Source organism: Corythoichthys intestinalis, chromosome 1 (genome assembly GCF_030265065.1).
Source record: "Corythoichthys intestinalis isolate RoL2023-P3 chromosome 1, ASM3026506v1, whole genome shotgun sequence".
Lineage (NCBI taxonomy): Eukaryota > Metazoa > Chordata > Actinopteri > Syngnathiformes > Syngnathidae > Corythoichthys > Corythoichthys intestinalis.
In genome coordinates this window covers 65,566,072-65,593,554 of record NC_080395.1, presented here as the reverse complement: position 1 = coordinate 65,593,554, position 27,483 = coordinate 65,566,072, and the positions used below count along the sequence as shown (strand labels likewise).

At 38.4% G+C, this 27,483-nt stretch overlaps 1 protein-coding gene and 1 long non-coding RNA gene across 2 annotated transcripts in view; one reads left to right on the top strand and one right to left on the bottom strand.

Moving 5' to 3' along the window:
- The window catches only part of LOC130922983 (Golgi apparatus protein 1-like), a 52,576-nt gene extending 28,730 nt beyond the window's left edge, over positions 1-23,846 (bottom strand). Inside the window, exons 1-6 of the mRNA XM_057848320.1 lie at positions 23,500-23,846; positions 12,249-12,278; positions 8,881-8,967; positions 2,075-2,290; positions 1,729-1,932; positions 43-114 (exon numbers count right to left, since the gene is read on the bottom strand). Of these exons, the coding sequence (XP_057704303.1) occupies positions 43-114; positions 1,729-1,932; positions 2,075-2,290; positions 8,881-8,967; positions 12,249-12,278; positions 23,500-23,829 (939 nt within the window). The 5' untranslated portion in view covers positions 23,830-23,846. The remainder of the gene's footprint in view (positions 1-42; positions 115-1,728; positions 1,933-2,074; positions 2,291-8,880; positions 8,968-12,248; positions 12,279-23,499) is intronic.
- On the top strand, positions 13,690-23,909 carry LOC130922990 (uncharacterized). The gene is made up of 4 exons (XR_009064637.1): positions 13,690-13,781; positions 13,954-14,024; positions 16,858-16,936; positions 23,343-23,909. It is a non-coding gene; the product is annotated as an uncharacterized LOC130922990 (long non-coding RNA).
- Positions 23,910-27,483: the final 3,574 nt, after the last annotated feature.

Here is a 27,483-nt window from a genome sequence, read left to right as displayed (position 1 = left end):
TAACCCTAAAAACACAACCAACGAATTGTGAGGTGGATGCACCTTTTCTGACATGGCCTCTTCAAACTTGTGGTTGAACAGACACTTGTAGACTTTTCCTTCTCCCGCCTGAATCTAAAATAATGGAAAAGGTTCATAGTTCTATACAGTATCAAAAGACAACATCTGTTTTTCCTTAACAGAACCATCTTTTAACATAATAGAATTAAGAATTAAGAATTGAGGTTCTTCTTCAATACTAAGCCTGTCGCAATATGCAATAATTCCATTTATCGCACGATAAATAAAAATGAAGGCGGTAATTTTTCCGCTGCGATTTATCGCCTAGCATGCACGTGCGTGCGCGCGTGTGGCAGACGTGCTGTAAAAAGTTTGGATTCCTTGTTACCAACTGCGCAAAATGCATCTTCATTCCAGGTCCGGCAAAAAAATAGCGCCGGAGCCAATTGTTCCCATTATATCAACGTATACCGGCCGCGTCAGTGCTCCGGAATGACTGCGGACCATCTCCGGCGCGCTGGTGTTGTTGACGTGTGGGCGCTCCCGTCAGAGGTGACACTTCACACGGGGCGGCTATTTTTTGCCACAACGCCGGATATTTACAACGAAGTCCGCCAAAACGTTACCGACTTGGCTGCTAAGAACAACCTCACTTTGACAACGGACAGCTGAATGGAAATGATGAACAATGAGTGGCTAATTAAGAGCGCTGTGCTTCAAACTCGTCCTGTTTATGAAAGTCAATTGTCATATGCTGGTGTTGTGCAGTAATGAGCAGACGCAACTTCAGCGGCGTTTGCTAACTTTTTTAATGCGCGCGCACACTAGATATCATGAAATAGCAAACTAGATGTGCTTCGTCCCATGCCATTGGCTACGTGACCCCAGAGTCATTATGGGGCACGTAGTCCATATACTACATTGATGAATTCTAAACTGTCATGACTGAATGGAAGTTAAGAAGGCCAAATCAATCCATACCAGTGACTATAGATAATGTTGCAAATATTGTTAATTCAGTACGTGACACAGATGGATTCGGACCACAAATAGGATGTCTTGCTCATGCAGTAAACCTAGCTGCAAAGAGAGCTGTTGCAATCAACAATGTGCCCCGCCTCACTTTACAAACAGTAAAGATTGTTCTCAGCACTTTTATACAAATTTTTTTCAGATCAGTAAGAAGTAAGCACATAAATATTATGCACTAAAATGCATGTTTATATGATTGCAACTTAATTTTTGCTCGATAGCAAAAAAAACTAAACAAAAAATATAATAGTTTTTTTTTTTTTTTCCCAGAGCATCAAATGTATTGAATTGGATCGAAAATCTTTAGTTGTGATTTCTTAAAAAGTATATTTGAATTTAAGAGTAAATATTTATCGCATTTAAATGGGTGTACTTGATCTATTAATATATACTGTATTCTCACTCATTGTAAATTGGTTTAAAAAAAAAAAATGGGGGGAGCAATAATATCACATATCGCAATAATTTATGAGATAAATTATCGCACACTAAAATTTATTATCGCGACAGGCCTAATCAATACATCCATTTTCTACACTGCTTCTGGTCATTAAGGTCACAAATTTTAAGAATTTGTATTCTAGAAATTGCCTTCAAAGGGAAGTGCAAAAAATGTCATAAAAAATAGAAACTTGCCAGATTCTATTCATTCTAATGACGGTAATTCAAATGATTCCAGAGAAGAAAAATTCATACATTCTGGCAAAATCTCTCACGGTCGTCTCGACAGGAAAAGTAGAGATGTCGATCAAGATGGAAGTCATCTGATGAAAGTTCAGCAACACGTAGAATTGCCTTCTGACATTCCTCTTTGATTGGTCGGACTTGATCTTGTTGCTCTGCCTCCCTCACAAGAGCCTTTTCCAGACAAGCAATGACTTCTCCTTGGCTATGGATGTCCTGATAAGTGAAAAAAAACAGCAGCAAAAGCAAGAATAAAAATGAAATCAAAAGTACCAATTGTTGTTGTTACACTGTTAAAATTCTATCCACAAGTTCATTGCTCTGTATATGTGAAGCATTCAATTTAACTAAAGGTCACCTTGTGTCCTATGTTGATGCTTCCGCAGCGTAGATTGTTAATGTCATCTTTACATTTGTCCACGAAGCCACAAATTAGTCGGTAGTCACTGAAGATAATGCTGGTCATCTTGGTGATATACTGGTTACACTGAAACTCGCTGATGTTTCCACGGTGATCCACTAGACAAGACACAAGGTAGCCCCTCCCACGCTCCTCCTCGTTGCACTCTTTCAGCTGTAGGTATTAAATGAGAGGCAAAGATTTTTTTCAAATATTGTAGATTTTCTTTCAATTGCTGAAAAAATCCATCTTGTTGAAATTTACAGTAGGCATCCCAAAAATCTAGTTAAGGGCAACCGTGCCTTCAGCTTTTTGGTTTTGTGTGCTTTTTTGTTTTTAATAAGAGGGAAGTCAGCCTAGGAAATGGCAAAAAAAAGATCTTTGGATTGCCCCCATAATAGGAAATTACTATTTAAAGGTAGGCCTACCACACAAGATAACAATGCTACTAAAATTTTGTTTTATTGGGTTATATTTATTTTGTACGAAAAATAGATTTGTAGCGGTAGCCTAAAATGTCCTTTGGTTCAGTTTCGGTGGGGGGGGGGGGGGGGGGGGGTGTTCTTGATTTGTCATTACACATGTGCAACGAAAATTCCTTTGTTTGTTTTGCTTCATAAAACTTTTGCTATGCTTGTACATGGCTTCCTGGATCCTTTTTAAATATAGCAATATTCATCATTCACAGATGAACACCCTTAGCCTGGATTAAATGGTATTATATAAATACAACGTGGTCATGGCAAGGAACCAAAATCCCAAACAGAGCTATTCAAGTCATCTGGTGAAAGTTAGAGCTAGTTTTAATTAGAGATCGACCGATATGGATTTTTCAGGATCGAAACCAATTATTATAAATTAGTGGGGCTGATTTTAACCGATTTTTGGAACAGATATTCATTTGAAGTAAAAGTGTAAAAATTGGCGTAAAAAATTTGAATAATGCGAACACTGAACTGTATTTAAATGCCTAAAGCAGGGGTCGGCAACCTATGACACGTGTGTCAGCACTGGCACGGGAAGGGTTAACCAGTGACACGCGAGGGCATGGCAAAAAAAAAAAAGCGTGTTATGTTTATTGTCGGTTGTATCTTTATCAGTTGCTGAAGCGCCCCATCTTGTGGCCGTTTTATTTATTGGTTCTAAAACAGTAGAAGAAAAATGCAAATAGGAAGTTCTTCAAATGTGATTCAGTGTGTTACATGGCAGCTCCACTCTCACAACTTCAGTGGCATTTGTGTTCTTTAGAGCAACGTCTGTGAGTATTTTGTTGTCAAATTGAGAATTACACTCTTTATATTGTCTTTAGGTTGCATGTTTGAGGGAAATGTGTTTGATATTTCTAATTAAGAACTACTAAATACAGGCTAATTGTGTTTGCATATATGGATGGCATTTTTGTTATTTGCAGCATTGTTGCTGATTGCATGTATTTTTTCATTGTTTTAGTTTCACAAAAAAGAAAAGAGACACATAAAGGATTACTGAAAACATCCAGAGTGTGAACCTTTTCATGTTTAGCTGTTTGGATAGTGGAAGCGAGCCCATTTACAATGCGCCTTTTTACCGGAAATTAAGGCATTTTCAGTTGCGCGCCCTGTTATCTAGGGGCTTTAAGGGACCGTCCCTCTCACCCACTTTGCCTGTGGCGTTATATGCGAGCAATAATGGATTTTGAGCACACCTCCAGCTCTTCCCCAATTTCTCGACTCCTGCGCTTGTCGGATTTTTTTCTCTGCGCGTTTAATTCAGCCCACGCTACTAACATGTCACGAAGCCGACCAATCAGAGAGCTGGCGGAAGTACACTGTGTTACCAATTGCACTTTTTTGGTAATTGCAACTCTGCACCGTAGTGTGTAGTGGACAGGCGATTAACGTGGCTTGTTGTCGTCGATTCGCCCGGTGCTTACTTCAGAGAGGCGGTGATGTGTATAAAAACACAGTGACATGTTGGATGGTATTTTGCTGGAGACTTTTATTAACAAAACTAAAACCAGCATGGGACACAGCCACTTTTCATGGCGCTGTTCGCACAACTCAACTCTCTCAACACCTTGCTCCCTGCCTCTCTTTTTCTTACGCTTAACTAGTAAGCTGGTCATACTGTAGGGGACAGCGGCCCCTTGGGGGTGCCGGTAACAACTGGTTGGCTGGTTACTTCCGCTTGCTCTGTGCATTATGCCTCGAGAGCGTTGTGTGTGTGTCGCACAACAAGTGTCAAACGCCACTAAGAGACAAAACATGAAATTCATGGAAAACAGGGCCAGGGATCACATTAAGGTAGGCATCTTTTGTATTTGTTATATAAAATCTAAAATTGTGCATAGAATTCACTGTTAGTGAAAAAGACAAAGTAGTCGCCTGTTCTGACTTTGAAGGTTAAAACAGCCCGCTCTGTACTGTGAGAGACCTGTACTGACAATCACGCTTTTTCCCCTTTTCTTGCTGGGTTGTGTGTGTGTGATATGTTTACATAAGATGATGCTCAAGTTTTTATATTTTCTACAATATACTTTTATTTTTTAGTTATTTGATAAAGAAGAATGGTAGTTGTAAGATTTCAACGTATGTTCATGTTGTTTTCTTTGGAGTAAAATTACAGCTCTGTTGGATATAAAAATTCGGATGTGCGTCATTAATCTTGGTGTGGCACACTGATTGACAAGAAAATTTGAAAGTGGCACGCCACACCAAAAAGGTTGCTGACCCCTGGCCTAAAGCATGTTTACTGAATCGCACAAATAGAATATAATAGCTCTAGAAGTGCCTAAATTCCCTACACTCAGAAACATCTCTTATAAAGTTGAATAAAATGTTAAATAAATAGCTCTCTTAAAAATTTCCACTGAACAGAAAACCATGATGACCTTGTCTAAGTATCCTTCAGCAAGATACTAAAGCCCACGTTGCTCCTGGTGATGCGTCACCAGTAGGTAGATGAGGATATATGCTGTATGTGTGACGCGCTTTGAGGGCCTTTAAAAGGTGTAAAGGTGCAATACAAGTGTAACGCCATTTACCATTACCAATTAACCAATTAGAGGACGGAGTGAATACTAGTGCAGGAGACAGCAGGTAGGAGAGAGAGGCGTGGCTGCATCTGAGCCGAAATAACCCAGTTTTAAGTTGATTTTTTCATATCAGGAGTTCGGATTTAAAAAAGGCCGATACCAATATACGTCAAATTTCTAACTATCAACGCCGATAATCGGTTTATCTCTAGTTTTAATTAGGGCTGTCAAAATTATCGCGTTAACGGGCGTTAATTAATTTTTTAAATTAATCACGTTAAAATATTTGATGCAATTAACGCATGCACTGAATGAGCCACTCTCGCATCGCCTCATAGAGATTTCAATGAGGCCGTTTATGGACATTAAGAGTGAAGAGAATACCACCGGCCGCTTGGGGGCAGCGCAGCGCCGTTCCATACTAATGCTATTCCTTCTAATAGTGGGAGAATTAGTAGTTGTGAGACGTTTATGCTGTTGCTTTGTGCTCCACACATATTTCGGTAAGTTTGCTTTCTTTTAGTGGCAATTATGTGTCTCTTGTTGTATTTCGGGTAAGATATGCTCAGAGATATATCTGTTATAAAGGCGAGTGGACACAGGCGTTCTTTGGGCTGCGCCGTTTATTGGCATACGCTTCTGCAACTCCTTCACAACAAACAGAAGTATCATTTAATGAAAGCACAACAAAAATAATATTGCTATCTCTCAAAAAAAATAATGTTCACAAAAAGAAAAGCACTTCAGTCTGTAGTAATGAGGCCCTATTCTCACACAGCTAAACAACAATGCAAAGTGAACTGGCATTACTCAGAGTTTGGTCACTCAATTCTTATTATTGTTATTTTTATTCTTCTTATTATTATATTAACTCTACTTTTGATTGAAAATTGTACAAGTTTGATTAAAACGAAAATATGAAGATGGGTTTTAATATAAAATTACTATAACTTGTAACTATAACATTTATCTTCTATGAACGACAAGTCTTACTATCCATGGATCACTTAAACAGAAAGAATGTTAATAATGCCATTTGTGGATTTATTGTAATAATAAACAAATACAGCACTTATGTACAGTATGTTGTATGTATATATCCGTCTTGTGTCTTATCTTTCCATTCCAACAATAATTTACAGAAAAATATGGCATACTTTAGAGATGGTTTGAATTGCGATTAATTACGATTAATTACGATTTATTAATTTTTAAGCTGTAATTAACTCGATTAAAAATTTTAATCGTTTGACACCCCTAGTTTTAATATAGCAGTACACAGGTTGTCCCCGGGTTACGAACAAGTTGTTAGGTTTTGTGTTTGTTTCCTCCTAGTGTGACTTGTCCCTGTGATTGCTCATTGATTTCACCTGTTGGGCCTGCTCCTACTGTATCCTCCAACCTGCATCCTCCTGTGTCACCCACATGTTCCTCGCCGGCTCGTTACCCCATGTCTGTGTATATATAAGCTCCCCGTTGCACGTCAGCATCTGTTCTTGTCAGTTTTCTCCATCCAAGCCCTCATGTTCCCCTAAGTACAGTAAGTTTTTGATAACCAGCCTTTTGTCAGTAACCTGAGTTTTGTTTGCTTCTGTGTTTTTTTTTTGGATCACCTCAGCTTTAGTTTGTGCTTTTTTTTGGCCTTAATTAAATCACATTGCACTGCCGGTCTGCCTTACCTCTCTTTTCCTGCAATTGGGTCCACACCACCTGCCTACCAGCGTTACTTGACACAAGTTCCATTCCTACAATGGCGACGTAACCTAAATTGCTGCATAAATCAGAATTTAACCCTTAAGTACCCCTGAGTACTCTCTAAATCTCAAAATAACTATTCATGTATTATGCATAAAAGTGTGCCAAAAAAAAATCGATTATTAGATGCATCGCGATTCGACACGTGACGATTCTATAATGATTCATAAATGATCAAAAACGATGATTTTCCCTAATAACTTTATGACAGCCGCTAGTAGCGGAACGAAATTCAAGACACGCCTGCCGCCACACCTTTAACGGACGCACGCACAACGTTATGATGGATGCAGCTGGTTACTGAGTGAGAGATTTACTCCTTTTCAAAAGACTCAAAAATAAATTTGTGTATGAGACAGGCAGGCGCTTTGGGTCCTCTTCTGTTCTTTTTTAGAGGGAGAGGGGAAGAGAGATTGTTTGTTGTTCCTTGTCTTTCAGTTGTCCAGCATTAGGGTCAAGTTGTGTTAATTGGAAAAAGTCGCTAGTGTTTTGCTATGTCCTGTGTCCGTCTATTAAAGGTGAGTACACAAACCCTCTTTGACCGTTTAGCCTTTATTGCTGTTTTTGCGATGTTACTAGTTAGCGCCGAGCACTATGCTAATTACCGACTTCGCTAACATATATTTCCATTTCAAGTTGTGCGTTGTTTGGTGGTGCACGAAAGTTATTCCAGATGCAGAAGTATATTGGTTAAAAGAAGTCTTAGGGATGTCATGGCCGCTCAGGTCGCCAGCGTCGCCTCTCTCAATGCGAGCCTGCTGTCCGAACTAAAAAAAAAACGTATCGGGACTCGCAAGAGGAGTCGGTGCCGGGGGGGGGACAGCAGCAGCAGCATGAGAACAAGAAAGCGGAGCCTGATGGCAGCTCTCCTGGCCGAAAGGAACTGCAAGATAGCGGCGACGCTGCTGGGGTAGGAGGGGGATCCTGACATGAAGAACGGCAACTGGAACTAGGTACTGTTTACGCGACTTAAAAAAAAAAAAACATTGGAGACAAAATGGCGGACGAGACTTTGCCGTCGTATAGTCAAAATCACGAAAGTTGCGTATGTCGTAACTCCCTTTATACCACAATATATTGCAAACCCCTAAAAATCCACAATGTCACTTGTTTCCAATATTGTTCAGTTCTAATATAGGGTGGGGGTTTAAAAAAAGAAAATTGAGCTTTCTCTCCCTTCAAAGGAAGAGGAATAACAGGTTTGAAAAAAAGCCCCAAATATATGAGGCATTAGTCGTAGCAGTATGAGTAGTGAAGTACTTGGTTTGCTTAATTTTCATTACAAAAAAAAATCTTTTGTAAATAAATAAATATTTGACATTACAAATAAATTAGTCTGAGTTTATGCAAAAAAAAAAAATCATTAAATTGTACAAATGATAAAATCTCAATCCAATTGTTAATAGGCAAGCATAACTGTAAACTTAGCAGCAACAGCCTGAATATGACAAATGTTACTATTCAAATTAAAAGTTTTTGGGTTAGAAAGATGAAAGCACAGATAGAGTGGCAGTAACAATGTCAAGCTTATTTTATTTCACGTAAATGCAACATTCATTGTTGGTTGATGCCATTTTAAATGCGTTAACATATTACAAACCGGATTCCAAAAAAGTTGCGACACTATACAAGTTGTGAATGAAATATGAATGCAACTATGTGAAAGTGCAAAATGTCAATATTTTATTAAGAATAGAACACAGGTCAGAAGTGAATGAGAACGTATAATTTTAAGGGGAAACAAATGTTACTTAAGCAGCATACCTACAGTGCTTTTTCCATACACGGCCAGGTAGCTTGAAATAGCTTTTTTTAGCCCGATAATAAAATTACCATTTAAAAGTGCATTTCACGCACACTTGTGTTATCCTGGTCTGACATTGAAATTGTTTTGATGATTTTAAAAATCAATTCAGGGAAACTTCACATAAAAGTTAAAATTTGAAAAAGATCGCAAATACAGTGTATCATTGAGACAGCTTTGCAAATGACTGACCTCAGCAATAGTGCTCTTGCAAACCTCTATGGCCACTGACTCAAACTTTGGATCCGTGGTCAGGTTGAATTTGTAGTTCCACAGCAGCTGAAGGAGAGATTATTATTCATATTAATCATTATTATTCATATTTGCCATGTTTCCAGTATTTTAAACTGCTAAAAATAATTTCCTTTGTACAAAAGATGAAAATGAAGCACTCATGAGAGTACAAAGGCAGCAGGACATGATGGTAAAACTACAATATTTCAGGGTTGCAAACAACTTTGCCTTTCACCCAAATGTTAAAAGATATGCGATAATTTACATGGCTACATTATTCAGAGTTACAATGTGAGTTAATAGGCAATTTAAGAGATTAAGGAATCATTTTTAACAAAATAATGTAGTTTTGCAAAAACAGTGTGGAAGCCCAAACAACCCAAACAAAAATGCATCACTCTATTTGTATTTTTCACAAATAATAGTACCGTAAAAAAATGTTGAATTTCCTACGTATCTACTGCATATGCAAGGTGAAATACTGTATATAGGGATGCTTATTTAAGAACATTACTGCACAACTGTCCAGTTCACTTCAAGAATCAACATTTTTTTGAATGCTAAACAAAAGCGTCATGAGGCATTTTGAAGTTGTGGGCACTGAATCTGTAAAAACATTTGCCCGCAACAGTCAACTGCAGACTGTGAAGACTGTGAACAAATATGCTACATATAACATGTTGCAGTTTGACGCGGGTAAGAAAGCGCTCATTGCCAGAGATGGTTTATTTGGATAATGTATTCACATTAAAACAGATTATAAACTTTTACTGAGACCAGACTAATAAAGGCTGAGTTATGCTTCTGAGGCAGGCCTACGCCGTCAAGGCAGACCCTATATACGACCCTCCGCTGTTGCCTGATGTGCACCTCCACAAAATCCTGACTAGGCGTCACGTCAACGCGTGGTGACGTGACGTAAATGGACTGTTATTGGTCCGCTCACACTGTTGTTCCTGGTTTAGCGCGAAATCGCCGCCATTCACAAACATTTTAGCGCTACACTCAAAAATGGACCAAGCCGACGAGAGGGTCATCGAAGAGGTCAGTATGTACAACCACATGTACAATATTTCGTCAAGGCATTATAAAGATTGCCAAAAGGCAAGTAATTCGTGAAAAGAGATTGCTGAAAATACCGGGGCTGGAAGTCAGCGAAACCATGAAAAAAATGGAAGAACCTCCGAGACAAGTATGTTCGTGTTGGGAACAATGGCCACACAATGCGGTGACCCAGACGGCCAATAACTCCCAGCTTTTTTTTTTTATCACTTTATGTCGTATTTTTGGTTGGTGTACTTTATCATTTATTTTGTATACTGTATATGTTTGCTTTGAGTCTGAGACTTATTTACATTTTACACTTCAAGTAAATGAAGAATAAAGCACACGTTTGGTGTCAAAAGAGTTGTTTAGTTTACACACTTGATACATCATCACTGATTGAGAGTGCCTCGGTGCTTTTATGACAACGTGTTTACCATCAAGGCTTCCAACGCAGTTTGGGAAGTTCCATAGTCACCAGAAATCTGCTGTGGCTTCCCACTGGCTGGTTGTAGGACACGGTCAAAAAATGGACAAAACGCTGGACAACGCAGCTTGCTGGCTTCCACCCGGTGCTAGAATTAGTAATGTGACTGTCAGCCTCTGTGCAGCATCAACAGTCGGACAGACCGCCTCCGCAACCGTCTTTTGCGTCGCCTGCCCCTCAACATTTGTACGATCAACATTTGTTGTTTAATGTTGATGAGCTGAAGATCCACATTCAAGCATTCCATCTCCATTGCCATTGATGTCTAACTGGAGGAATATTCAAGGAATTCAACAAGAGTCCTCCAAAACTGCACGAATAAAACGCAACACCCCCCTAGTGGCTTGGCGGTGAATTACAAAGCAACGCGTTCCCTTACCGCAGAACTATCGAATGCTCATTGACGCCGTAGGGTCTACATTGTTGCTACGCTGTCACCGCAACGCAGAAGCATAACTCAGACTTAAGAAGTTCACTTTTAAATCAGCATACAAATCAATAAAATGCCAGTTTTATAAAAAGTACAAATTGTATATAGTAAACAGAGTTACATAACAACAGTGTTGAAGTAATTATCGAGGGTTGATTGATTAAATATTTGCTTGATTGATTGAATATTTGCTTGTGCTCATATATACCATAAATAATACATATTGCCATATTTTTCTCTTATTGATATAACCAGTAAATTATTATTGCTTGCTATACTAGGTTGTAGTATAATGCTTAAGTGTTACAAAGAGTAAAGAGGGTCGGGATGACAACTGCCTTGCTTCATGGCCGCATCATTGCGTAACTAGACCTTCCGAGACATCTTCAGCACCTGGCGTCTGGACTTTCGTCTAGACCTTCGAGGACAATTTTCCATCCGAGGACATCTTCCATGGCCGCAGCGTTGCATAACTGAAGTGTCTGGGTCATTTTGACCATTGTTTACATGAGCCTTTGCTTACATACGTGTACTTACTTAGTTCCACCTACATGCTCACACATATCCAACCAAAATCACATGGGTGTCTCCAGCTTGCTCTCCCCTCCCTCAGGGCGGCACATTTTCTGTGTTAGGACAAACCCCTAAATAAAAATAGCAAGGAGGGTTTTTCCTTAGATCAATTTTGGTGACCATACAGCGTAATCTAGCATTTCTCTGTCTGGTCACTCTTTTGCTCTCCTTGGCCAAGAAAACTGAGTGTCTTCTCTCCTTATTTTTGGGTAATTTTACAAATGTCTACCTAAGGGTCTATTTTTTATATTTTTTAACTTGACAAACAGTGTCAACTCAGGACAATGTTTATGGAAATAGGTTTCGAAGTGACTTTTTCCCCTTCAAATCCCCCTTTTTCCTCATGTCTTTTTTGTTTGTGTGTTCTTTTAAAGGCCATTTTGCAAGAAAAATCCGATAAAAGCGAGTGACACTGCATATCACCCAGAATATAACAATGGTTACACAAGACAGGCTGGGTTTCAGTGTTTCTCTCAGACACACATTCAAATTGTGGCCACCCCTTTTACTTATGCAATAAACTGTCCAAATTCTCAACTAACCCTGGGGTGTTTCACTGGCAGTTTGTAAAGTGCTGAGACGAGTATTAGGGATTAATAGCTCCTTGAGAAAAGCTGCCATCTGGAATGTATGCAGCAATTGTGAGCCTTGTGCTTTTTTATGCCCCTCCCACCCCACTCCATAAATAAATTAAAAACAACAACAAAAAACTAAAACATATTACATTAAGTCTCACAGGACTCAGACAACATGTTTCTAATTCCAAGTGTGATCAAGTTTTTATGTACTTACATGGTTGCAATCAGGAGCCATGTCAGTTTCCTGCAGACAAACAAAAACTTCTATAAACATTTGCATACAAAAAACACAACATTTCCAACACAAATATAGCTGGGAATGAAATATTTAGAAATGTGGCAAAGACTAAATCTCCACTAAGCCTTAATTTAGCTGACATGATATGTAATTTGTAAATTGTGTTCACCTTTATAATACAGAATATGTAAAAAAGGCCGCAATGTATTAATTGTAATGCAAAATTGTGATTTTAAAAGCCTGAGATAAACTGAGGATAAGAGTGTGGGGATTTTTCATTAACATAAGAAGCAAACTGAAGTTCTTTTCTAACTCTACAAATTCTGCATCATCACAAGAAACAGCAGGAGATGCTGATCATACAGTTTCGCTCAGCATAGAAAAGACAAAGAAGCAGAGGCACATAATCCAAATCCATCTACGACTGCAAGAGGAGGGACACAAATCTAGCTCTTGACTTTAAACTGTCATGTCCACTAAATGTTAAAAGGACAGAGCAACAAGGGTAATGATGCAGAAGACTCTCGGCTGCGCCCAAGATATAAATTACCAATTAGCAAGACTATGAGTTATTAATTAAAGCCCTATTTTCTGTTTGGATCAAAGCCCCGGAACCAAGAGTGGATTTATCAATGCAAATGATCAAAGAACTGAAACATCACAGGCTAACCGTATTTGATAGGATTATGAATGAACGCGATGAGAAAAATCCTAGTTAGCTACAGACTTTTATGGGACAAGAGACAAGGACAATGACTTGAGTATGAAGTGTGAAACAAAATCGATTACTCCAGCTATTTGCAGGAGCTAGCCACGGTTTGCCACAAATAGTGCGAAAAGACAAGCATTAATTTACAGTGACACCACTGACTCAAAAATGTTTATAATTATATTACTACACTAAAACCTGAAATATACCATAAACTATGGTCCTTTAACACTTCAATATTTTACACATCACTAGACATAGTTGGTGAATTTGTGACCTGTGTGAGTAAACTCTGTTAGGTCATCGTTGCTACCTGGAAAATGTACCCACACAAGTATTAACAGGCACGAAGACTTGTGGGCAAATAAGTATTTAGTCAACCAACAATTGTGCAAGTTCTCCTACTTGAAAAGATTAGAGAGGCCTGTAATTGTCAACATGGGTAAACCTCAACCATGAGAGACAGAATGTGGAAAAAATAATTAAATCACATTGTTTAATTTTTAAAGAATTTATTTCCAAATTAGAGTGGAAAATAAGCATTTGGTCACCTACAAACAAGCAAGATTTCTGACTGTCAAAGAGGTCTAACTTCTTCTAACGAGGTCTAACGAGGCTTCACTCGTTACCTGTATTAATGGCACCTGTTTAAACTCATTATTGGTATAAAAGACACCTGTCCACTATCTCAGTCAGTCACACTCCAAACTCCACTATGGCCAAGACCAAAGAGCTGTCAAAGGACACCAGAGACAAAATTGTAGACCTGCACCAGGCTGGGAAGACTGAATCTGCAATAGGTAAAACGCTTGTTGTAAAGAAATTAGTGCTGCAACGATTAATCAATTAACTTGAGTATTCGATTAGAAAAAAATAGTCGAATTAAATTTTATTGCTTCGAGTATTCGTTTAATTAAAGTGGCGTTGTAATGGTTTGATTTGAAAGTGTTTGCATTTTGTTTTATTGATTAGGGTGGATACACTGCCCTCTGGTCTGCGTCATTTCACATGGCTGAATCCAACTGCTCCCTGTTAAGACCAACGTAAGCCAAGTTTTTGTTTGAGCTAATGTTTTTTCAATGCATTTGTAATTTAGTTTATAGGTAAATTTAACCAATTTTTGTGGGAATATGTGTCTGAATCATTTTTTAAGAGCATTGTAAAAAAAAGAAAAAACATTAGCATTTTATAGCATTTAAGCTAGCTGACTTTTGCTATATAAGTTAGCCAATTGTTCTTTTGTTGTCCATCGATGCTCTTTTAAAAAAAAAAAAAAATTTTAAATACCGTTTGAGGCTCAGCTCAGGTATTTTAATTTTTATTGTTCCTTATCCGATTACTTGATTATTCGAACTAACTAGTTCATCGATTAATCGACTACTAAAATAATCGATACCTGCAGCCCTAAAAGAAATCAACTGTGGCAGCCATTATTAGAAAATGGAAGACATACAAGACCACTGATGATCTCCCTTGATTTGGGGCTCCATGCAAGATCTCATTGGATCCACACGGGGGGACCTAGTGAATGACCTACAGAGAGCTGGGACCACAGTAACAAAGGCTACTATCAGTAACACAATGCCCCGCCAGGGACTCACATCCTGCACTGCCAGACGGGTCCCCTGTGCGAAGCCAGTACATGCCCAGGCCCGTCTGCGGTTCGCTAGAGAGCATTTGGATGATCCAAAAGAGGACTGGAAGAATGTGTTGTGGTCAGATGAAACCAACATAGAACTTTTTGGGAGAAACACAGGTTCTCGTGTTTGGAGGGGAAAAATACCGAATTGTATCCGAAGAACACCACACCCACTGTGAAGCATGGGGGTGGAAACATCATGCTTTGGGGGTGTTTTTCTGCAAAGGGACCAGGACGACTGATCTGTGTAAAGGAAAGAATGAATGGGGCCATGTATCGAGAGATTTTGAGTGAAAATCTTCCATCAGCAAGGGCATTGATTATGAGATGTGGCTGGGTCTTTCAGCATGACAATGATCCCAAACACACAGCCAGGGCAACAAAGGCGTGGCTTCGTAAGAAGAATTTCAAGGTCCTGGAGTGGCCTAGCCAGTCTCCAGATCCCAACCCCATTGAAAATCTGTGGAGGTACAGTAGTTGAAAGTCCGTGTTGCCCAACGAGAGCCCCAAACCATCACAAAGTATTGAGATGAACTTTTGGTATTGACCAAATACTTATTTTCCACCATGATTTGCAAATAAATTCTTTAAAAATCAAACTATGTGATTTTCTGTTTTTTTTTCCACATTCTGTCTCTCATGGTTGAGGTTTACCCATGTGGACAATTACAGGCCTCTCTAATATTTTCAAGTGGGAGAACTTGCACAATTAGTGGTTGACTAAATAATTATTTGCCCCACTGTAGTTGGTGATGCCAGTCATGACCTGCGTGAGCCTTCTGTTAACAAGCAGACACAAAAGTGAGCTTGACTCGAACTGCCTACTAAAGGGAAGTTAACCTTCTTTTTTTAGGTCACATTAGGTCACTGGGTAATCTTTAGAGAGAAATCATTTTGGGAATGGGAATTTTGGGAGCCGGAGTGTAAGGGAGTGAAAATCCACTCCCAATTCATGCTCTAGTCATCTTCCATTGGCGGAGGACACTACTGGACGCAGTTGATGGAGGATCCTCCTCCCTGGTAACCAAATGGACTGTCTAACCTGCGATGTATTTCCGAGTTGTGTCATGTAGCAATTATATTAATTTTAGTTTAGATCAAGTGAAATATAGTAAAATCATATAACGTTGCATGTTTCAACCGAATTTTAAGGCTTTTGGTTAATATGTGGCATTGGACGTTTTTTTTTTTTTTTTAATTTGAAATTCACCAGTAGATGCATCCATTCAAGATAATTTCTTTCAGCTGTGGCAGTAGTACGAAAAGCAATCGGGGATAAGGCTGTTTGCTGATTGCAGTAGCGTTTGCGTCCGCCAAAATCATCTCAAAACTGCGCATGAAAAGACCCTACTCTGAGTGCTTTTCTAAGTTTTAATGGATTGGGACAGGCCTTCGAGCGGTCTTGTGACGTAACTGGCTTTCCAATGCACACTATTAGTGGGCAGACCCCGAATTGGGACAAAGTTATAGACTTAGGCCACCAGCAAATTCATCATATACAGTAGGCAAAAATGACTTGATTGTGAAAGAGTCATGACTCAGTAAGCTTTTGGGAGAGGATTTGGCTGATTGAACACTGAATTGTCTCCAGGTGTAATTATGAGTGTGAAAGGTTGTTTGTCTGTAATATATGTGTCCTGTGATTGGCTGGCAACTAGTTCAAGGAGTACCCAGCGTCCTGCCCAATAGTTTGGTAGGATAAGCTCCAGCACCACGGCGACCATCGTGAGGATAGGCGGCACAGATGATGAATGAATGAATGTGTGTCCCTCTGGAATAATATTAACATGGCGGAGCTTCGGGACAAAATGAAGGCCTATGTGCTAACCTATTTTTGTGGTCGACACACCTGCCTCATAGGTCGACATACCGGACTTAACCGTATTATTTTTCCAGCCTTAAGAGAGATCACAAATGTACCAATTATCAAATGTGCCAATTGGTTCAAAAAACATTTGAAAGCCACACCCTATTATGATAAATGACAGTGTAAATTGTAAATTTCTGTCCATTAAAGTAAATTGATAGCCAGAGGTGGGTAGTAACGCTTTATATTTACTCATTTACATTTACTAAAGTAACTTTTTGAGAAAAATGTACTTCTTAGAGTAGTTTTACAAAGCAATACTTTTACTTGAGTAGATTTGTGAAGAAGTGACACTACTCTTACTCCACTGTTTTGGGCTCCACTGGAGTCGTTACATTTTTATTTTACATATTGACTTTATTTTTTCCAGTGATGCTGACAGAGGCTATCTCAGTTTCACCAATGAGACATCGCAACAATAACCACAAGCGCCATTACACTAATCAAAGGTAACATAATGTTTTTTCTCCACTAGAGGATGCTCATGCTCTTTGGATGGGTGATTTTTCATACGTTATTCTGGTCTGAATTTGATTATTTTTGTGTCATCTTTTTGGCTCAATATGGTCATGTAATATGCCATAGCGCAGCATAATAATAACAGTTCATATACTGTAGATGACATTGTGCTAAGAAAAAATATACCATTAATTTAAAAAAATCAGACATTGTAAACAGTTACTCACAATGTTACTCAATAATTGAGTATTCCTTTAATGAATACTTTTTTACTTGTACTTGAGTAAATTTTTGGATGACTACTTTTACTAGAGTATTATTTGGAAGTAACGCTACTCTTACTTGAGTCAAATTTTTAGCTACTCTACCCCCCTCTGTAAATAGCCTACAGTTTTTGTTTATGATTGTACATTTTAATTCTGTAACCCTAAATAGAAGATAATTTACTGTACATGCATATGTTGACTAGAGGTATTATTAGCCAGGTACAGTATCAAGGTACAGTAATTGAAACACTAAATTTTGATGTAATTTGCAGATCCACCATAGAGTGCTCATATACTGACACGTACTAAAAAATGCTCTGGAAAAGCACCTAAAACCTTGAAGTAAACACTTGTGTTAGGTAACAGTAATTATGTCACAGCAATCATTAACAGTACTTAAGGCCATATCGCCCAGCCCTAATTCAGGGGCTGTTTTGTCAATAATTGTGTAAAAGAGATAACAGTGGACCAATTTGTCACGAGTTCTCGTCCATGTTATCAACACACTCCTGCCTTTGAGTGCAAACCTATACAGGAATCAAGTTTATGTTAACATGAACATAAAAGCATCCATCTGTTCTGACATCCACTAAGGTCACGCAATCACTCTGAAGTCTTGCATGAATGTAAGTCTTTTTGAACTATATATTAACATCCAACTGCCAATTAGAAAGTGTGAGGCGGCTGTGCAAACCACCTAATCACCGGGAACCTATGTCGTCAAAGTAAGTAATTCCAGTGACTGCTCTTTGATCAACGCATAAAAGTAAGCCAATATCATGGGCTGTAATCTTAATAGGAGTGTAACAACTAATCAATCAGTGTGGATTTAGATTTTTAAGCACCATCAAATCAAAATCAATCATCAAGCAAAAAAAAATAAACAAACAAACAAACAAACAGATATCATTTTCTAGATTTGACGTTTTGTTAAAAAGTTTTCATTCAAAGATCTGTCTTAGGAGGAATGGAACGCAATGTAATGTGTAGGTACATTACAGTATTAAATTGATCAAAGGCCCTTGATTTAAATTGAATCAAATCAGGGCAAACTTTTTAATTTCAGGAAATCTCGTATCGTTGTTTAAAGAATCAATATTGTATAGTATTGTTATTAAATTGGTGAGCCAACCCCTACATCTTAGTATTTTTAAGTATATTTTGTGGGGAATTGAATCCATAAAATTATTAACTTGGGTTCATGCATCTGTGTGCACTTGGTTTAAAAAAAAAAAAAAATCAATATATTACAGTATTTTCTAAGATGTTTTTCCAATACAGATCCAAAAACGATCCAATGCCGATCTGATGCCTATATTTTTGAACAATTAAAAATCATGAAAAAAAAGAATGAAACCAGTAAATGACAAACCATATTTTTATAGGCTGAAGGCCTATTAAGCAGTCACTCAAGTAGGGGTGTGACAAAATATCGAAATGGTGATGTATCTTGATACATTGCATTCCAAAAGGTTATCGATACACTCATGCCAAAAATTAAGATATCATTTTAAAAAGGTGTCAATGTTTAAAAAAAAAAAAATATGAAGGAGGCAACAAGTTGCTACCAAAATCTTCATTGATGGCACTCAACGCCTAATCCATTAAGACAGGAAAAGGCGAATGAGCATTCGTTCATTCGAAATCTGAGCATTCACAGTCACTCTTTCCAATTTTCGTGGAAATTACAGGTCACTTTCTGTTCATTTTAGGGCATTTACAGGTTATTTCCTGTTGAGCTTGAGTCACTGCCTATTCATTTGGGAGATTCCCGAGTCACTCCCAGTTCTGAAATCCAAAATCAACAGGGTGTGACCCATAAAATGCCCCAAAAGAAACAGTAAGTGACCCTGAAATGCACCAAATTCAACAGTGACTGGAAATGAACAGGTAATGATCTGAAAGGGCCAAAAATCCCCTCGTTGCTTGGCATTGGCTGTCACTGATGGCCATAGAAGTGGGAGGGGCCCGTTTGACATGGGAGGGGTTTATAGAAGAATGAAAATAGCTTGTTTTCTGTTTATTAGTTGTTTTGTAGATTATCCTAGAATGATTTCCTGACCAATATATCGATAATCCTCGTATCGCCATATTGTGAGATAATCATTATTGTGAGCTTGGTATCGCAAATCCTATCGTATCGTGAGGTACCACGAGGTTCCCACTAGGGGTGCACGATATCCATTTTCTGAAACCGATACCGATAACTTCCTGCTCCTCAAAGTCGATACCGATATCAATAACCATTGATAAATATATAATTTTAAAAATGTATATTCACCCGAGTTTTTTAACACCTGGAGGTTTAAAAAAACTAGTGGTGGATTCAACATAAATTTGCCTTTGACCTAACCAGGTTTATCATAATGACATGAACATTATTATAATGAACAAAACAAAGACAAGAAGTCTCGATTTCAAATAAAGTGCCAATATTTATTTTTTCAAATAAATATAATTTGAGTCAATCACAATCAATTAGTCAATATAATTGAAGATGTGTTTCCTGAACAATGAGCACTGAACTAAAACATAAGCCCCCCGGAAATTGGGCCGATTGCGCCATTTTTCAGAGAGGATCAGAATCGGGTGAAAAGAATCGGGTTTTTAATTAAAAAATATATAAATAAATAAAAACTATAATTTTTAGGGCTAAAAAGTAACAGAATAATCCAGAGATACAATGATATCGCTATGTATATATAAAATACTCTGCAACACTCCTGGAAAAAGGGGAAGAGAAAGTACTCCAACAGTACAGTACTGTAACATGTCTGGAAATTTTGTTAAAAAATAAATGAATAAATAATTCCGGTATTGGATCGGGACTCTGTATTGCCAGATTCTCAAAATCAGGTGACCTGGACTCACGTACAAAAATATGCGATCGGGACATCCCTAGTAGTTACCAAATCTGATACTGTTCGTAACGATAAAAATAGCTGCATCAGTCGCCCATACAATACTGGGTATCATAATTAGACAATTACTTGATTAATTAAGAGTACCATATAATGAATATTGTAACTAGAGCGTACTCCACGGCTATTTTTTTTTTTTTTTGTGCATTTCAAGACTGGTGTGCTGTAAGATCACCATGTAGCCTGCAGGAAATTTTGCAATTTCACTTATTTTGCTAAAAAACTATATTATAACAAATATACTATATAATAAAACAACGTATCTTCTGGCAGAACAATTAAATGTACTTCCATTAGAAGGTATATCCTTTTTGTTAAAATTTTCATAAGGTACTTTCTGTGAAATTTGTTACATATGCAGGGGTCGCGTTAACCGAATATTTTCCATCGTTGACCGTTTTTTTAAAACGGTGACGGAAAAAAGTCCATGTCATTTTGACAGGTTGCAATTCACACCTCAGACCACAGGGTGGCGAGTGAGCATATCAATTTGCTATTGTCTCTCTTGATGCATGACGTCGTTGGCCTTACTCGGAAAAATGTCTAGGCAACTGAGTGTTTGCCTGGCACGGCTAGACTGTTCTCCCTGCATTTTTCAAACACTGAGAGAAAAGTCTGGGACACAGCCTCTCGAGTAGGTACAAAATCAATCGACAAATCAGATTTGTTTATTTGCGTGACGTGTTCTTCACGAGCAACGTCACTCTTGCGCACCGAAAGTTGTCTCTACAACAACACGGATGGTGAACGGGAGAGCCGAGAATATGTTCCAATCCGCGGTAAATTCAGTTTTAAATGAGCTAAAACACATCGACACGAGTCATTGACAACAGTCTGTCTCGCGCTAGCCATGTTGAATAAACTCCGTTGTCCTCGTATGTTTACTTCCGCGCGCAAGTCCCTCGTCCTGCCCTCGTCGCTTTGCTAACGGCACGTCTGCCCATCGCTGATTGGTGCACTCGCTGTCTGTTTGCCTCTTGTTAAGCTTGTTCAGACAGAATATTAATTAAAAATGAATGAAAACTAAATACAGTGATACCTCAGCTCACGAACGCTTAAGCTCACGAACTTTTCGCCTCAAGAACATTAAATTCAAGAGCATATAGTCTCTGCTGACGAACTAGTTTTCGGCGGACGAACCAAACCACGCGGTCGAAAAGCGCCATGGTGGCGGTCACGAGAAGCTGACGCACGCTCACGGCGTCCCAGTTCGTCCCCTCCCTTTCGTTGAGTGCGGACGTGGTTTGTGTTTGATAGACATTTTGGACCATATTGAGTGTACTTTTGCTATTATGGGACCGAAAAAGACACCACCACAGGCTAGTGTTAAGCCTAAGAAGACATTAAAGAAAATTATGATCGAGCAGAAGAAGGAGATCATTGAAAAACACGAACGAGGTGTGCGTTTGTGTGACTTAGCGTCCCAGTACCAGTACGCTAAGTCTACCATTGCTACCATCCTTAAGAACAAGGAAGCTATTCCGACTCTCCTTACAAACAGTAACTCCATCCCTCCCTCCCTCCCTCCTCCTCCTCCATTCCATCAAGCCATCAACTACCATCACAAAGGTAAATAAAACGACATTATTATACAGTACAGTTTATTTCTTTAATTACAGTACAATAGCACATTTATTATACATAAAATAAGGTATATTTTTGTGTAGTTTTAAGGCTTATTTAGTAGAAAATTATGTTTTATGGGGACCTGGGAACGGATTATTCTCATTTTAATGGTTTCTTATGGGAAATAAATGTTCGGAAGACGAACTTTTCGCCTTACACACACTTTCTGGGAACCAATTATGTTCGTGAGCTGAGGTATCACTGTACTATTGAATATGTCATTATTATCATTTTAAAAATGTAAGTGACGGGTAAAAATAGATTATGACCGGATTTTTATGACACTGTCAGTCAAAATGACAGACAACGAAAAAGTCTAGCGCAACCTCTGCTTAATACGCACATCAGCAGAGAATATATACATGGTGGGAAACACAGACAAGACTGAAAACGCAGTTTCTGCTCTTGCACCCTTCTTTAAAATAAACTGCTGTGTTTTAAGCCAAAAGAACTGTTGTGTTTGATAGAACAATATGTCTACATGCTGCCATAGCAGATTCATGGCACATTAAGCCCCAGAACTATTTTTAATTTGTCCGTTTTACCCTGGGAACCCCGTTTACGGACGTCGCGCAACCGCTTTTCTTTCAACCCAGCCATAAAAAGAAGGTAAGTAATTATATTTATTACTCGAAATGTCTGTCATTTTTAGCTTAGATTCATTAATTGATGCATAATATTTAGCTTAAAACAAAAAAAAAACACTGAAAAAAATTATTCACTCGCATATTTTTAAACTTTTATACAAATTACGACACAATGAAAAAAATGATGTCAGTAAATAAGTCACGGATATCTACCTTATATATGGCTCACATTTTATTTTGTTTTGTTACTGGCGAATTTTCCCCGATAAGTTAGATGATAAATAATTGATCCAAACAAAGAAAAATTGAAAGAAAAAAAAACAACAACACAGATTTAAAAGGGTAAATATATGAAAAAGAACATCTCGACCACGCCTCGATTTCTGCGATTTCTGCATCTGCACCCTTGTTATATTATCATGTTTCACCCATTATGTCCCCCCAAAATCTGGCTGTGGCAATTCACATCTGTGTCTTGACACTCAATGGTACATGTTACATGGAGTTTTTGGATCGAAACGAGGTAAATACGCGATAATACCTCGTTAAAATAATGGTGTCTTTAATTATGCTCTCGCGTGTTCTCACCTCCAGTTAGGGTTTTGCTTTTTGCTGTTTTTTTTTTTGTTTTTTTAATGCCCATAGTGTAAAGCGCTTTGAGCGCCTTGAAAGGTGGAAAAGCACTATATAAGTATAACACCATTTACCATTTACCATTCCTGTTCAAAATTTTTCTTCCCCCAGAAAATCGAGATTTTAAGCTTTCCAAAGATGTATCACACAAATATATAAGACAATTTTGAAATTTGGCCAAATTGGGGGTCTCAGAGCGGAACTTCAAGTCACCTGAGTGTTTTCGCCATATATTACATGTGTTTTGTCTCAAAATCTGTGTAAATAGCATCCCTGGTCCCTGGAGAAAAAAAATCTGGAACAGACAATGGTGGGAGATAATGACCTCAAAATACTGTATGCGATACTGTGCTGTACTTTAAGGTTAACCACGTGTCCTTCACGAAGATGTCCATCGGTGGACTAATAGAGCTTCGCCTTCACCTCCATGTCCAAGTGACAAAACAGTGACACCATCAAAAATCACGACAACGGCCCGGCGTCCGAGTCCGCATCAGCAAAGAAGGTGGCCACGGCTTACCTCTCTGCGGTCCTGTAAACACTCGAGCACGGACAAGTTATTGGCCCAGGTGTGTTTGGGGCAGAGCCGAGTCAGGTCCTCTCTGCAGGCCTCCTCCTCTGACAGCTTCCAACCGGTCGCCCTTCGAGACTGGGAGGCCCCAGCGGCTGCGGCTGCGGCGGCGGCAGGTGCATCCTTCGCTTGTTGCTCAGCGGCTCTGAGGATGACCGGGTTGTTCGGAGGCTCGGCGGGACCGCTAGCGGCCTTGAAGCAGAAGACTGAGTCGAAGCTGCAGAGACACACGTAAGATAACAGCAGTAGAAGCAGCGGAGAGCGACAGTACGTCGCCATCTTCACACCACTGTTAAGCTAGCTGTATTAGAAGAGCAACAAAGCACCACTTCCGGTCATCAAGTTCACAATAAAAGTCAGTGATGTGACGCAAAACACAACTGCCGGTCAATAATTTTCATCTAATCATCACTACGCAGCCCGAAAAACAATTGGTGCTTTTTGAAATAGCATGTCAGTATTTATAAAGTGAATATTAATAATCTTTGCCATAAAAATCACTTTGACCTTCCGATCTGTGTGTGTGTGTGTGTGTGTGTGTGTGTGTGTGTGTGTGTGTGTGTGTGTGTGTGTGTGTGTGTGTGTGTGTGTGTGTGTGTGTGTGTGTGTGTGTGTGCGCGCGTGTTCATTCGGGCTTTGCGCAAAGACTGCGGGCCTGAGTAAGTTCACTCGGTCATTGTTTCCAAGTGTGCTTGCTCACGAAAAAAAGCGTGCTTGGTTACTATTTGTCATGGATACAATAAATTAAAATTATGTAGCCTACAAGAGTGTTGACTTCTGGCCTTAATTCCATGAGGCTAAATTGTCAGTCATGTGACGATGGTCATGTGATATCAGACTGCTCCTAACTTGAGTGTTTTATTCGCATGATGCTGAGGCTAATTAAAAGTTCCTGGTAAATGGTCGACGTCAAGTAGCTATTCAATAACTGAACTTTAAAATGGTCCACCCATTCTCGAATACCAGTTTATTTAAACCAGGGGTGTCCAAACAGTGTGTACTGGATTTTAATCCAATGAAACAAGACAACATCCTTTTCACCAATCTGGTGTTTTACAAGTGTAATCAGTTGATTGTAGTCAGGTACTGCTTGTTTTAACAGAAACTTCATTTGTTAAACTGTCTGTGCTCGATTGGTAGGAGCAAAAATGCTCGATTGGTAGGAACAAAAAGCAGGACCCACAGTGGCCCTTGAGGACCAGTTTGGACACCCTAATTTAAACCAAAATGCTGTTCTTAAAAAAATCGAGCTGCTGATAAACATTGACAAGTTATTAAGAGCAATTTCAAACCGATCGTACCCCTCAATATTTTTTCTGTAAAGAAGAAAAAAAAAAAAAAAAAACTAAACCGTTAGGCCTACTTATTATATTGTATCCAATCTCACTTTGTTTTAAGTCAATACCGTGGAACAATTATCTGAAGTACCGGTAAGGGAAAGGATAGTGAATGAAACAGTAATAAAAGAGACATTGCAATGGGTCATAAAGCACTATGTTAACAAACATTACAAGACAGGTTATTGACGATTTCAATTTGGAACACTGCCTCTCCCATAAAATAACAGTATATTACAGTAATTAAGAATAAAACTTTTTTCATACCTGTTTTTTTTTTTTTTTTTACTTGTTCCTAGTTATTTTCTTTCAAAAGTGTGCACTTTTCCTCATCATGTTTACTTCTCACCATCACCCTATGCAGCTTTTCCACAATAGGTGACTCCACAAATTTGTCATGACAATGACAATTATTTAAATGTAATCAGAAATTATTTTTACTAAATTATAATAAAATTAATAACAAAACATAAAAAAAACATGAATTGGATCCCTTTTTGTCAGTATTGTAATATGGACTGTAATATGGTTTCCAAATTTAAGAAAATAAGGTATTTCTTACTCAATAGCGTACCGCACGAATGCTATTTTTAGACAGTGACGTCGCCATCGTAACGCAGAGGTGGGACATTATAGGCACGCCCGCGCATATAATCCAAATTATTTCTGTTTGTTTTCTCCAGTAATCTTCCCAAAAAGAACATGTCAATCAAACACTGCTCCTATGGAACTTGTAGAAACGACTCTAGACATTACGACATATGAAAGATGTTTTCTTCATACGTTTCCCGAAACCAAAAACTCGGAGGAAAAAATTTGAAGAATGGATCATTTGGACGGCCTTCCAAAAGACCAGTTTAACGCCAGCAAGGTGAAACCATTCACATTTAATATGCAGTAAACATTTTGTTGGGGGCGATGGTACTACAGAGGACAAAGAGGTAAGCCATTTTCATATTTTTACTTACCGGTATTTTTTGCTGCTTCTGTCTGACAATGAATGACCTGAAAAAAATTAAAATGGTATCTGACTGCCACTGTTACCTTTTCTGTTGTAAAAAAAACAACTTTAGTAAGGGGGAAGTGTAAATAAATTATAGAATTAAGATTTGTTATTAATGAAAAAAATTAAAAGTTTTCGTTGGCTGTCATTGAGTAGCATTTGCGATCGCTACAAAAAAATAGCAATGTAAATTGCCCCCAAGAATGGTCAGAGACGTAAGACAACCAGAAAATATAATATATAAGAAAGACACAGCATATGGTGGTAAAAGATATATTGTTGAAACAGGAGAATGCCGTTGTCAGTGGGGTAAGGCAATGCACACAAGAAAAAGGTGTCGATAAAAAAGCTAATTCTGGATCAGGTCGGCTTTTTTCCCGTCGTTTACAGCCCTCGACACTCAAGACATCGCTTTAACTGAACATTTGTATGTTCTTCCACATCTTTACCAGTGAATTTGCCACCAGGGACATAATTTTCTGACAGAATTGGTAGGTTTAGCTCAGTAAACATCTAGTTCGTACACTATTTCCACTCATTTACTATTAGGGACAAACGGGAGGTTGACCCGCCTAGCAACAATTGCTAATGTCATTAATATTAATGAGCAAAAGTGACATGTTGCTTGCGGTACGCCATTCACCTTTTCATCTCAATTTGACCAAACTCAACAGGTTTCTCAGAGAAGTCAGAAATCAATCAACGCAAATCAATCCAAACATGCGCCGAAAATATTTTATTCAGGTAATTATTCCCAGCTGTTATCCACGAATAATTATTTCTTAAGAAATTATTATTCCGAGATAACAGCAATCAATTATATTTTAAAATAAATACAAATAAAATGTATATCATTTTGGTAATTACCAATGCAAATAAAGTTAGGGCAGCTGTGGTGCCGTATTCTAATATTGTAGATAAAAAATGATAGATAAATGTAGTCACTGGTGATGATGACCTTAAAAAGAACATGGTTCTGGATTTGAATGAATGGTTGAATGGTTTTGAAAAAGTTTCATTTCTCAGTGAATCGAAGTTACTGTTTTCTGTTTTTGTGCAACAAGATACAGTCTGTTGTTCTTTGTCTAGACAAAATGTAGTTCTCAATTTATACTGAACTACATGAGTGCTTCTGTTCTTGTGTGGGCAATATGTGCACCAGAGTGTACAGAGTGAATAAAGCCTCCTAAATTTAGAACTGACAGCTGCTGGTAGACTTTTTCAGGCCCTTCATCAGCCATACTAATCTGCCCTCCTCTCTGTGTTAGTTACAACTTGCATAAGTTGCATTTAACAGATGTATCACGCTATTAAGGTCCTTCAGTAATTGAAAAAATCACCAATTAGGACTGTTTGTACAATTTACACAGTAGAAATGATCTAAATTAAATACAAAATAATTTCGAAGTGCAATTTATGGATTATACATCTACTTCAGAGTCAGTATGTTTTGTGTTTGATACTTTGCTTTACTGTGATCTGTGTGGAGTTCGCATTATCTCCTAGCAGCTTTTATCTGAGTTCACTGTGGCTTTCTCTCATAGTCAGACAATATACATTTTAGTTTAATGTAATACTTCAAATTTCTTAAAG